This window comes from Diceros bicornis, chromosome 24, assembly GCF_020826845.1.
Source record: "Diceros bicornis minor isolate mBicDic1 chromosome 24, mDicBic1.mat.cur, whole genome shotgun sequence".
NCBI classification, from domain to species: Eukaryota; Metazoa; Chordata; class Mammalia; order Perissodactyla; family Rhinocerotidae; genus Diceros; species Diceros bicornis.
The window spans coordinates 27706030-27720422 of NC_080763.1; the positions used below are offsets into that span (position 1 = coordinate 27706030).

The following is a 14393-nucleotide window of genomic DNA, read 5'->3' on the forward strand; positions in this document are numbered from 1 at the left end:
AAGATAGAACTAAAATATTGTACCAAAATAACATGTAAGAGTATGTGTGAGACATTTATTGAGAAAATTACAAAGCTTCATTGAAAAATATTAAATGGAAATAAATAAATGGAAAGATGCAATACCATATAGACATCAATTATCCCAGAAACTAATCTATAAATTGAACAAAATTCCAATTAAAGTGCTAAAAATGTTCATTCTTGGAAGTTGAAAAACTGATTCTAAATTTATATGAAAGAGGGCCGGCCCTGTGGCTTAGCAGTTAAGTGCACGCGCTCCGCTGCTGGCGGCCCGGGTTCGGATCCCGGGCGTGCACCAACATACCGCTTCTCCTGCCATGCTGAGGCTGCGTCCCACATACAACAACTAGAAGGATGTGCAACTATGACATACAACTATCTACCAGGGCTTTGGGGGAAAAAATAAATAAATAAATAAAATTATTAAATTTATATGAAAGAGCAAAGTGCCAAAAATAACCAAGATGCTTCTTAGGAAGAAAAGTATGAAGGAGGAAAGTAGGGAGAGGATTTTGTAATAAAACTTATTATGAAACTATAACAGTTTAAAATCATAAGAAACTGACATTTTTATAGGTCAAAAACAAATATTGGTAACTTTTCATGGTTCAACTTAGTAATAAAGATGCGGTATAATATTGGTTTAGAGAAAGACAAATAGACAAGGAAAATCCAGAAAGAGGGCATAGAGACAGATCCATGCATATATGGGAACTTGTCAGAACTGGGATTACAGATCATTGTGAGAAAAGGCATAAAGGAAGCTGCAATAATTAATTATCTGATAGGAAAGTAAAGTCAAATTAGATTTTTATACCTAATGCCATAAACACAATTAGCTCCAAGTGGATAAAACACATACTTATGTAAAACAAATATTAAAGCTGCTAGAAGAAAATATAGGATAATGTCTTTACAAATATATTTTCTCCTTCTTCTACAGTAATAGAATTTTCAGATGAGCACACGGCTGTCCAGAAGACAGACTACATTTTCTAACCTTTGCAGGTAGAATCATCTCGTGACAAAAGTTCTGGGCAGTGAAATATAAGTGGAATTGTCCATAAAGCAGTTTCTAAGAATCTCCTTAGAAGACAGCTGGCAGACACATACTTGCCCTTTTTTTCTTTCCTTTTCCTTTTTCTACCCTTCTGCCTAGGATATGGGCATATAACGACTATAAGGCATTATGAGGGTAGAAAGCCAGGAGGAGCCTAGATCTCTCTGGACTTGTCTAGATTAGAAGGAGGTCACTGGTGACTTTAGAGGACTGTTTCCAAAGAGTGACTAAGAAGCCTGAAGTAACACAGCACTCAAGGGATTATTGCAACTTCAACATTACTTGGAGGCCTTCCAGAACCACATAAAACCAGCACACAAACATGTTTGGTGTTTCTGGGCTATGGGTGTAACTATATGTACCTGAATCATCAAGAAACAGAAATAGCCCTTAACCTGGATATTTTCTTGATGTCTTTTCCATAATCATGGCACACCCAGTAGGAACATGCCTGGTCTACTCTTTCTGGTCACTAGGGTGGTGATGACAATTCAATTCAGGTTCAACCTCTCTCTTTCCTTAACTACATGAGGGAATTCTTTTTTCTTTAGGGTTTAGAAGTTAACCATTTTACGCCATGGAATAAACTACATAGATTACTATTAGTAATAGATTTATAGATGTGTATATAAATGCTTACATGTAACAGAAAATGACAAATCTTTAAAAAGGTAACTAAAAAGTGGGCCTGATATCACTCACCAACCTCTCTGTGTGGAAGCTGTGATCACCAGAACAAGGGAAGAAGTAAATGCAGGCAGGTGCAAAATAGGAGTAGTTATTCCTTGATGTATGCAAGGGACATGCTTTTTTTGTTTTCATTGTGGTAACATTGGTTTATAAAACATTATATAAATTTCAGATGTACATCATTATACTTCTCTTTCTTCATAGATTACATCATGTTCACCACCCAAAGACTAATTACAATCCATCACCACACACATGCACCTAATCATCCCTTTCACCCTCCGCCCTCCCCTCTTCCCCTCTGGTAACCACCAATCCAATCTCTGTCTCTATGTGTTTGTTTTTTTGTTGTTTTTATCTTCTACCCATGAGTGAGATCATACAGTATTTGACTTCCTCCCTCTGACTTATTTCACTTAACATAATACCTTCAAGGTGCATCCATGTTGTCACAAATGGCTGGATTTCATCATTTCTTATGGCTGAGTAGTATTCCATTGTGTATATATAACACATCTTCTTTATCCTTTCATCTCTTCATGGGCACTTAGGTTGCTTCCAACTCTTGGCTATTGTGAATAATGCTGCGAAGAACATAGGGGTGCATGTATCTTTACGCATTTGTGATTTCATGTTCTTTGGATAAATACCCAGCAGTGGGATAGCTGGATCATATGGTAGTTCTATTCTTAATTTTCTAGGAATCTCCATACTGTTTCCCATAGTGGCCGCACCAGTTTGCGCTCCAAGGGAGGTGCTTTTAAAAAGTATGCACAAACCAGGAACACATATGCCAAAAGAAATTTTTCTGTAAGAAATAATGGGAAAGAATGAATTTAGGGAATTTCAGTCATTACAACATAAAATAGCCTATATTTATACATCCTTAATGTCTAATAGGGAGCACATTTAAAGAGTCATTAGTGGCGTTGACAAAAAGAAATAATTAGTGTTGATGAAGGAGAGTGCAGCTATTACAAAAGCAGGGAGGTTTTTCTCTATAGGATGGTGACTGTTGGAAATGGAGGATTAGATTCCCCTAGTACCATCAGAAAGTGGGAATTCCTAAAATTTCCTTTAGCGCTTTCTTCACTTTAAAGAAACACTACTGTGTCAAACATTTACCATGCACTCCTTCTCCCATTAGAATTGGTAAAGCAACTAACCCTCAAACAGGTAACAAAGGTAATGAATAAGGTATAGACGAACAGAACCACAAAAGGCGATGAAAACTTGGCGGCTGAAGGAGGGACACCTGACGAACAACTATCTTGCAGTGTTAAGTGGGGATGTAGCCTCCTGTGGGAGTGGTCTATGGTCTATGGTCTGTGGTCTGTGGTCTGTGGTCTGTACATGTTAATAAGTTGCCTCACATGTGTTGTCTAAAATGCATAAATCAAGATTTTTGCCTCAGTTACATAGACAATACCAAATATACAATCCACTTCATTCTACCCCATCTCTACGCTCATCGCATTCAAGCTACAGTTCTTATCTTTTGTGGAGGGAGAGGGAAAATATGAAGGGGATGGCAAAGCCAGGAGAGGAAACAGAAGTTAACTTTCCTTTTCCAAAGCAAGAATGGGAGCGAGTGGGTTCCTGGATCCGTAGCATTCTCTCAGCCCAATCTCCCTGGTTTGGGCCAATTAAAATGCCCATAATTAATCAAGAGGTACCGAGAATCTCTGCCACTACTCTAGAAGACCTAGGCAGCTGCAAGACCCAGAATTTTTCCCCCTGGATATTAAAGTTACAAGGTACAAGTGCCAGCATGTGCTCCACCGAGAGCCTAACTGCAGCGGGATTCTAGCCAGTCTTGGCTCCTGTGGGTAGACCCGTTGAATTCCCAATGGCTAGATGTGCAAGCTCAGCCAGGCCATCTCATCAGCTTCACAGTAACAGAGCTTGCATTTTCCTGACGAAAAGTTTTCAAGTGTTTGCACTAGTGGATGTTGAGGATTTAGCCTATGCCTCTTAACTCTAGCATATCTTCCTTTTGTCTTTTGCACAAATCAGGGCACAGCAGTTGATTAAGATGACTAAACCACAGTGAATCCTCACTCACGTGAAAATCGGAGAAGGACTGTGAATACCTTTGCAAAATGCCCCAATACAATGCGTTATACTAAGGATTTTAGTACAAATTTTCTTGGAATATCTTTAAGGGCTCAATACCAGCTGGAAGACTTCCCTTTTTTAAAATGCTCTTTTCACTGTTTTTTCTCCAGTTTCTTCTAAAGGTTCTTCTAGATGGAGTTAAGTGGCAAAACGTCAAGGTTTTTAGCCTCAGTACATTTGGACGTTATATCTGGTACGTTAGCTATCAGGTTTAGATTTTCCATTTACCAACTAGATTGTAAACACTTATAATGTGGGTAACTGTATTTTATACCATTTGTATACTCACCCACTGAATGCTATTCTTTTGATGGCTACTACTCTATGATTTAATAGGCGCTCAAAACATTCATTGGTGGTTGTATTTTAGTTATTTAAATGTCTGCTCACTCAAGAGAGGGATAAATACACAGAAATATAAAACATAGCTTCTATCCTCAGTTCTCTTAACTTTTACTGAATTATTTTGGATTGTCCTTTCTAAGTACGATGGACATATTTTGGTGTCTTACTTTTTCACTGATTTGGCCTTTTTAGTCCCAACTAATGGACACTTGGTAAATATGTATTGACTTACCAAATGGAAGACAGTCTATCTTCTTCCCTGCCTAAATCTCACCCGTCTGCCTAGATCAATTTAAGTCCTTTTAAACTCCACAAAGTCTCCTCTGAGAGCCCTATCCTTTGGGTCTTTTCTTTCTCTGAACTTGTGTTTATTGATTGTACATATCTAATCGCTTACTGAGGTGCCCCTGAATCTTTTGTAACCCTTACTATCAGGGAAGTTAAAAATAATGGCCACAGAGTTCTGATATCTTTGTATATTCTCAGCACTTCTTGCTCTCCTTTTTCTGGTAACAGACCCTACCTCCCATGCCAAAAGAGTGGGCATGGAACGCAAGCTGGTCCAATTCAAGTCCTTCCCTGGGGATAGGGTCAAACTATCTGAACTGTCTTATTGTTAGAATGTAAGTAATGTACAGCATGGTGATTATAGTTAACAATACTGTATTACATATTTGGAAGTTGCTAAGATAGTAAATCTTAAACGTCCTCATGACAAAAAAAATTTTTTTGTGGGGCTGGCCTGGTGGCGCAGCAGTTAAGTGCATGTGCTCCGCTGCGGTGGCCCAGGGTTCGCAGGTTGGGATCCCTGGCGTGGACCGACGCACCGCTTGTCAAGCCGTGCTGTGGCGACGTCCCATATAAAGTAGAGGAAGACGGGCACGGATGTTAGCTGAGGGTCAATCTTCCTCAGCAAAAAGAGGAGGATTGGCATTGGATGTTAGCTCAGGGATGATCTTCCTCACAAAAAAAAAAAAAAATTTTGTAATTGTGTGGTGATGGATGTTAACTAGACTTATTGTGGTGATCATTTCACAATATATACAAATATTGAATCATTATGTTGTAAGCCTGAAAGTAGTATAATGTTATGTATCAGTTACACCTTAATTAAAAAAAAAAAAAAACTGTAAGTGAGGCGCTTCCCCCAACCAGGTCACCCAACATAAGAAGACGCTGGTCTGAGAGAATGGGCTGACTCCCAAAAAAGAGCAGAGATAGATACCTCGCGAGCACTAAAAGTTTCTAAGTCCCAGAATCCAGCTATCCCTGAGGCAAGTTTCATCCCAATCATTTCCAGGGTCTGGTTATATCAGCCAATAAATTCTAGGAGTATTTTTTGGTTTATTTTTTGTAGACTAATTTGAGTTTGTCACTTGCAGAGTCTTGACAAATCGATGACAGGCTCCTTGAGGGAGTCATGTCTTTGTGAGTTTAGATTTACTGCTTTTACACATCCCATTGCACCTAGCACAGGGGCACCCTGCAAAGAATAGAAACTCAATCAGTAGTTGTCGAAGTAATGGTTCTTTAAACTTCCACTAAAATTCTGGAGTATTATATGACACTACAAATATTAAAGAAATTATTATGTGTAGGAAATCATGAACTAGTTCAGAGTCTTAAGAGACACTAACTTTGGTTAAGTTACCTTTCTTCAGGAACAAAATGTACATATTTAATCATGTTGCAAATATATTTCTTGTCATTAACAGGCCACTGCCTCTGTAAACCATTCATATCCTTTATACTTTCTCATAGTGGAATGTGCTTGATATAAATGTGTTCAGATGTTGATTTCTTTTCATTCCACATTAATGTGCTGTCAATCATATAATTATATATATACATGTATACACACATGCACACACACACACACACACACATGCATATACACATACACATACAGCCAGTACTGGTGGTCTAGTGATTAAGATTCAGTGGTCTCACCACCACAGCCCGGGTCAGGGAACCATACCACCCCATGTGTAGGTTGTCATCCTGTGGTGGCTGTGTGTTGTTGCGATGCTGAAAGCTATGCCACCAGTATTTCAAATACCAGCAGGCTCACCCATGGTGGACAGCTTTCAATGAGCTTCCCAACTAGACAGACTAGGAAGAAGTACCTCGTCACCCACTTCCAAAAAAATTGGCCATGAAAACCCTATTAATAGCAGCAGGGCATTGTCTGGTATAACACTGGAAGGTGAGAGGATGGTGCAAAAAGACCAGGCAGGGTTCTGCTCTGCTGTACACAGGTCACTAGGAGTTGGAATTCGCTCTATGGCACTAACAACAGCATACAGATACATACATACACAGTGTGGGTGTGTATCTACACGTATTGCTTTAACCAGCTTCCTGGAAAGTTTATTTATTACACTTGGAAAACCTGAGGGGTAAATATAACAAAGTAAAAGTTTGCTTCACAGTCTCTTTAACAGGTCCCTTTCCACGAATTGTGTGTGTAACTTGTTCATGAATATGGAGAGTATCTGAAGATTTTCTTTTAACTTGTCTTGATTTCCTTGAAGACTCTGGCACACAGCATGAGATTAAAATAACCTGGCATTTCTGGTGACTTTGCCCACAAATACCAAGGAATAAATATTAGAATGATGGATTCTCTTTCCCTTGTCAGCCATGAATGTGTTCCAGCCAGGGGCAAGGTCTAGAGGGTAATTTAAAAATAAACAAATAGAACCAAATAGTAACTTTACTCTTTTATTCAAAGTTTATTAAAGTACAAGAACAAATTGTAAAAGCACACGTACCACTCAGCACCAATATAGTAACACTCTTTCTACTGATAATCTCCAAAGAACTTCTGTTTCTGCAACTGAGAAGCAGAGATATACACACATGCATTCTCACCACATTTACCCAGTACTCACAGCATCATACCCCGATCATTCTCCTTGCTAAGGAGACAAAGATGGGCAGAGGCAAACTAATGTGACTACATCCAACCACTAACTGAGTCGATGACTCTTTCGTCAGTAGTTATCATTTACACATTGGTAACCTCTGCGCATCCCAATCTCCCTCTTCGGGGGCCCGATTACTTGGGCTAGTGATAGAGTCTGGTAATGTGATGCAAAACTAAACAAAACTGGCCAACATTCCCTACCCAATATCTTTTCATTGCTTTGGTTATAAAGTACTGGATACTTATGTCTTCTTGTCCTCCAATCCTAACGCACATGAAAACCGTACCAACCAGTGACATGGTCTGGAGAAGTCTTGAGAGCATTTTATTTATTTCCCACTCCCTTCTGTGGGCTTCTTTCACTGATGTGTTTACCTATTTGCTTTTTAGGAGGAAGGGGGAGTGTTGAGCCAAAAGAGTGACTTCATGAAACATCTCCAGGGTCTTCAAAGTCTCACCAGTAAATATTAAACTCCCCGGAGCTCTGGTGCTGCCGCCCAAGATGGGCAGCAAGCCCCAACTTGTGTGAGTAGTCTTGTTTGGATATCTGTACATGTTTGCTTTCTATTGGTTTAGAGTTCCCTTGGAACAGAGCTGGGTCTCTTAAGTCTGAGACCTTGCTTATGGTGCTATCCAGAACATAAGGCATTAGGAAGTGGCCCAATATTGAGTTCATCCTCAAGTCACTTAATGATACTCAGCAGCCCTCCTCCAATGATGAGAAGTTTCTTTTCAAATATTCCCAAATCAGTAGACTGAGCCCTCACGGCCTAGTTCTTCCCAGTTAGCAACTTCTTGACTCTCCCAAGCCCAGACCTCAAGACACTACAAGAGAGTGCTGATCACCCTGCAAAGGTTGGTACTTATGCCCCATTCTGGACGTACATATGAAGACTGGGTTTGGCTTGTATTTTTAGATAAAGGAGGAAGTGGGGAGGAGATTGGAATACAACTAAAAACACTTTAGGTCTGATTTTTGGCAATATCATTTTTTTTAAAAGCTCCTGAAAATCAAAAGCCTCACTGTTAATCTCCACTGCTGAGAGACATGACATTGGGCATGTTCTGAAAAGCTCCAAATGCTGGTAAAGGTTTTCATTAATCCTTCAATGGGACAGAAGTCAGAGTCTATATTTTCCCCTTTGTAATGGCCATGTGATTCTAATTAAGCTTATTTTCCAAACCATTAGTCAGAGGTCAGTGGGATACATGTCCAGGTTCATCCTCTTATGATTCACAGAATGGGAAGTCCTGTACATCAGTGCATTTCTCTTGCCATGAACGTAGCCCACAGGGCATGCTAAGGGTACCTCGTATTCAGCTGAGAATTTTCCCAAAGGCATAAATGTTGTCTTTAACCTGCCCCTCTGGTATTTTATGCAGCAAGGCAGCACCCACGCATAGCCTCACCATATTTCATAATTTTTATTCAAGAGCCCAAACATTAAAATACACTCAGGCAAAATGAAAGACAGCAAGGTTTTCTTCTCTCCTTGATCATAGAATAGGCATTTCCTGGTTAATGGAAGGAGAATTGAACTAATTCAATAGGCCATTTAGAAGTTGATATTACCAAAAATCAAGGATCCATTCTACAAACAAGGTGAAGACATAGGATCAGAGATCCAAAACATGAATATAAAAAGTCACATAAGTTAAATGACTGTCACTTTAGCTATACAAAGCAAGAACAGAGTTACTAATCTACCTCTTAGGAGGTCAGTTACATTTTAGTATCTGTTTCCAACGCTTCTACCTTATTGTACAGGCATTTCATTCATGCCCATTCAAGAAAATCATGTTGATTTCACTAGTATTTTCTCTAATCAATAAAATACAGTAGTTTTGAATAGTTCCAAGACATAAATCTTTCAAACACGAAATGTTTGAGTACATTCAGATGCTATGATAATATCTAAAATTGCTTGGAAACTATTTCAATAAAAGACAAGCTAATTCAATTTAAAGGGCTAAACTGATAGCTCCATGGAAACACAGCCTACGGGGGGAACATGTTTAGGTACTAAGAAGAACTCAAAGGTATATATATAGTATATACATATACTATACATTATATACATATAATTTTGACTTGTGAGAATAAGAACTACAATTCTTCAAAGGAACATACTTTATAAAAGACAGGATAGGTGGGGTGGGTATTGACAATCTAATAATTTCTCTGAGCATACCAGCTAAGCATTGATTCTCTATCTCAAATAATGAGTTTTTGTTAAGTTCATAAAAGATACGTCACAGCAAATCATAAAAGTTTATGTTGAGATAAATAAGTTACATATTTACAGGTTTCTCAGAACTCTGATAATACTAAGCCGTTCTACACACTGTAGGATTCCTGAGCTTTGTCAATTCACTTTCTCCATTGGCCCCCTAAATGCCTTTCTTCCAGTAACTCATCTATGTTCTATTGAACATATCTTTTTCCCTGATATTCAGCCTATGCCCTTGTATGTTTACTTCCGCTGCTTCATTTCTCCACTGGACTGTCCTCTGGGAGAGGAATTGCCCGCACACAACTTTCTCTTTCTTTAAAAGTATATCACAACTGGGTGATTTTTTCATCATCCTTTTCCCCAGACGACTAGCGCTGACTGCCTTAGCCAAATCTCATCCCCCCACCAGCTTCTCTAACATCCTGTTCCATTATTGCACACGTTGAACAAAGGGGGAGTTTAAGGACAATAGTGTGAGTGTGCCATAACCAATTTTTCATTTTACTTCTCTAGGGTAATACATAAATCTCAACACCATTTTGAAGATAAAAATCAATGGGGCCCACTGATAAGCCTTGAGTATAGTGTTTAACAATTGAAATCATCTAATCTCAGTGGGATTTTCCAGAAATTCGTTAGATAATGACACATTTTCAAAATTTGCTTTGTTTCTCTGTGGGTGTGTTTTTTAGAATTTAAAACACTGGTAAGCTTAAATACTGCTCTAAAAAATAATCAGTTAAAATAATGCTTTAATAGCTAAATGATAATCTAGTGATATGACTGCTATGTTGCCTCAGTTTTTTAAAAAATAGACTTTTGGTTTTTGCACACTCAATTCCCACTTTTTTCTCATTTCAGGCAACTAGTTCAGGAAGATATTTTCAACCTTAGGTCTCTTTTTCTATTAGCTTTATTTTATGATTCAATTATTAATGGAATAGTCATAAGAACCTTTGACTGTACATATAAATGCACCCATATACTGTGATTTGATAGCATCCTCAAATTTACAGTAAAAAATTTATGTAACAAAATTCGTTGGTCTATTCTTTTGGAGGTTAGGCTATTTAGATATTGCTTATAGGTAAAACTATAGTATCTTTATTTTAAAGCAAAATATAGTATCTATATATTAAAATAACATTATCATAATGTATTATAGAGGCCTTAAATTACTAGACTTCAGCTGATAGAAACAAAGGAAGACCCAAGTCCAAATTCAAACATAAATGGGAATTCCATTTTACCAAATTCTATGCAACTGAGTGTTGCCTTATATCAAAGCCTCCAAAATTATTGATGGGAATTGTCTCAAACTAACATTCCCCTCTTCTATTTTGCAACTGAAGAAGCCTTGTTTGTTTGCATTTATCATTCATTATAGTTGACCTACTTTGGGAAGAAAACGGTGCTGCAGCTGAATGGCCAGGGCACCTATCTCCCACAGCAGCTGAGAAAATACATAATATATATATATATATTTCTGACCTGAAGAGGATGCTCTTCAGCTCAGCATCCAGAAAACACTGTTATAGAGACTGAGACCAAGAATGAGTGGGGCCACATCATAACTGTAGGGATGGAGAGGCATAGACCAGCACCACTGGACCCACTGGTTTTACCTTTAATCAGTATCTTGGCGTATAATTTACCCCCTGAAAATATACACACCACAAACACGTTTCAAAAGTAATTATTTCCACAAAAAAATCCTCATACATACAAATATTGAAGTGTGTTTTTTTCCTTTCAATCTCCTTTTCTCCCTCAGTCTAAGAGTATATGATAAATGCATTGATTTCACATGTATATTCTCTATGCTACTTTTAGTTAAGCTTCTTTTTCTGGCCTTGTGTACATTTTCATGTTTCTATCGCTAACAAATTAGTCTCCCTCTCTACAGCTTCATGGTGAAACTCTAAGAAGCCTCCTAATTTTTCTGCCTCTTTTTCCTAGCTTGTCAACTTGATTTTCTTCTAGCACTTTTTCCACCTGCCTAGAAAGTAACCCTCAGATTTTAGATGATTATTCTAACCCTCCAGGTTGAGGGATTATTTGTGATCTCTACAAATACACTATGAGTTCTGGGATATTTAGACCGGCATAGAGCACTAAATGGCTAGAAACAAGAACATCAGAAACTACTCTAACATGTTAAATACCAAGATCCTAACCACATGGCCTGGGTTCAAGGACAGTACAGGTAAATATTTGGGAATTTTCCAGGTGGGCTCTATCCGTGCTGAATAAAGCCAAGGCAACACCCCTTATACCAACAGGACAGTAGCCTCCCTCACATAGTAGTTATTCACATAAGTCTTTTCTTCAGGTCCCAAAGCATGCATCAGCGGTATCACTTCTTTCTCAAGGCAGAATGAACACATGCTGAAACAGGGTTTCTTCCTCTCCATCTTGGGATCTTTTCCCCCAGGGCTTTTCACTAGAAAGAGAAGTGATGGGGTAGCCATCACTATTTAGCCAAATGCCATTTGAGTGGTAAAAGAAGTATTGAGATGTTAGAGGTTTATGTTCTTCTGACATGTAAATTCCTGTCTTTCAGTGAGGCAATGGGATTCAGTTGGAATAGTGGATTCAGTTCTTAGTTTGCTTTCCTGTACATAATTTTCTTTTTAAAAAAGAAAGCTCTATTACAATCATACCTTTAACTGCTAACTTAGATTTCATCTCTTGCTGAAATTCTTCTCCAGCCAACGCCGGACTTCTTGAAGGTTGTAGTAGAAAGGGCCCTTTCCTCCCAGATAAGCAATTTTCTGTCTCTGCACAATACACACGCGTTCAAAGGCTACCCCATAAGCTACATTGGCATTATTGTCCATACGGTCAGCCACAACTCGGCACTGGGGCGGCAAGGAGAAACGCTCCAGAAGCTGGTGGGCTGCTGCACATCGGTCTTCCTGGTTCTGGTGCTTCTTCACCTCGAAAGACAAAGAAGAATCACCAGGCACCGCCCAACCATCTGAAGGATGAGCCTCATCAATGTAGACCAACAGGAAGTCAGCCACTGATGAGAACTCTTCCACCAGTTTGCTGAAGGCTGGCAGCTGGTTAATAAACGGAGGTCAAGTGGCTGAGCCAAAGTTGACCACCAGTGGGCGCTCAGAGCTGGCAAAGTCAAGAAGATGGCACTCGGCTCCATCAACTGTCTTATCCGGGGCACCATTTCCATCGTTGTCACCTCCTTCGGGATTGGAGATATGCACCACTCTGGAGTTAGGGGCATCTTCACCCAATTTCACCTGGTGGGGGAAAAAAAGAAAGAGGGAGAGAATACCACATTAAACACATCGTCACTTCAATTCACTCTATATAAAAACAATTGGCGCTCATAAAATGTATTTCCTTCAGAGGATGTGGTAAACATAAATTGATTTGAGTAAAGAGGCATCATGGCAGGTAACGTAAAGAATGGCCCCAAAGAGATTAAAAGTCTTTTTCATTCTGTATAGCCACTGAAGGTAATTATTTTCATCACTGAAGGCACTGAAGTTAACTCTCTTCATAATTAAGTTGAGGCTGGTATTCTTTACTATCCTCACTTTGCTGGCAATGCTTGGCACACACTATATAACAAACGATTAATGGACTTCATTTTAAAAGTTAAAAGTGAATGGTCTACTTTAAGACAAATTATCAGAGTCGTGGGACATAGTACCTCTTTCTGAATTCCCACTTCCAAATTCTCAAATACTCAGGAAAGACGATTTTCTTGCACGATGCAAAGTTATTTAATCTCAACCAATGGGCAGTGATATCAACGGGCTCTATTCTTGGCCAGAGCTAGAAAACCTAGAATCCACCATTTACAAGAAGGGGTACTCCAACTTAACCTCTTCAGCTTTCCCATCTGTAAAATGGTGATAATAATGCCTGTCTTCCTCCTATGATTATAGGAGCATAACATAAGGAAAAGAACTCTTTGTACACTATAAATCATTGGGTGGTATATAGGTTGCCATTATTAGATGCCACCCAAACATATGAAACAGAACACCATCTTTCCTAGGCAATTCTATGTTTAAAAAAAAATTATCCCTAGAAGTGATTTGAGCATTCCTCAATATGACATCCTCCTGGAGAATTCTACAGTCACTGCTTACTTTGTGGTCCTTTTGACCAGAGCCTCACCATTTCCAATAAACAAACAAACAAACATATGAACAAAAACATACAATTATTCCAGAATTTTATTTTTAATTGCTCATTTTTCATTGTGTTTTTGTTTGTTTCCCTCTTTTTATCTAGAAAGTCACAGACCATTTACTTTTCTACCACATAATTTACTAACAAGCTCCTCTGAATTATAAAATACTCAGGCAGAAGAGGTATAGAAGAAAATTGTTCCCTGTGCCCCTTTTGCATGTGGGTTAAACAGTTGAACACAGACTGAAAGAAAGTTTGCTGGCCTTTGGATCTGTAAATTGATAATAAAAAGCAGGCAAGATAAAAGAGCCTATTACTTTAGTTTGAATTAACAGAATTGGATCTTCCCCGAGAATGGTTTAATCAAAGCCAATAACATTAGGGACAACTTATGACTGTACAATTGATTTTTATACACTATTCTTAATATTACAAAACACTTCCAAGTGGATTGACTTATTCCTCTCACATAAATACAGCCGCATATAACACTGTTGTTAATTGAAGTCACTTAGAAGCGAATTGTTCAAGACTCAAGAATCCAAGCTGATAAAAAACACTCAAGGGCTTTTATTCAGAAGCTTCTATCTAATGTTAATGCATAACTCATTGTAACTGTAGAGAAAGAATTAAAGAAGTCCTTTCTCTTCTTTCTGAAAAATCTAAGCAGGGCAGGTTTGAAACAAGTACTGTTTTCTCAAAGAAGTGTTAGAATAACAGTCCTCTTTCTTAGGAAAAGGAAGCTGTCGGTGTGACTTAAGTAAGTAGGTTTGTTTGCAGTCACTATCAGGGAGAAAGCTATTTTATTTATATTAATTTTCTTGGTTAAT

At 38.5% G+C, this 14393-nt stretch overlaps 1 protein-coding gene across 3 annotated transcripts in view; it reads right to left on the bottom strand.

Annotated features, from left to right (window-relative positions):
* Nucleotides 1-6947: 6947 nt before the first annotated feature.
* The window catches only part of DIO2 (iodothyronine deiodinase 2), a 105240-nt gene continuing 97794 nt past the window's right edge, over nucleotides 6948-14393 (bottom strand). For 2 of the 3 annotated variants that reach the window (XM_058567471.1, XM_058567469.1), the window contains one exon: nucleotides 6948-12659. In XM_058567471.1, coding sequence (XP_058423454.1) covers nucleotides 12072-12659 — 588 coding nt within the window. In that variant the 3' untranslated portion in view covers nucleotides 6948-12071. The remainder of the gene's footprint in view (nucleotides 12660-14393) is intronic. The other variant, XM_058567470.1, reaches the window with a different exon arrangement.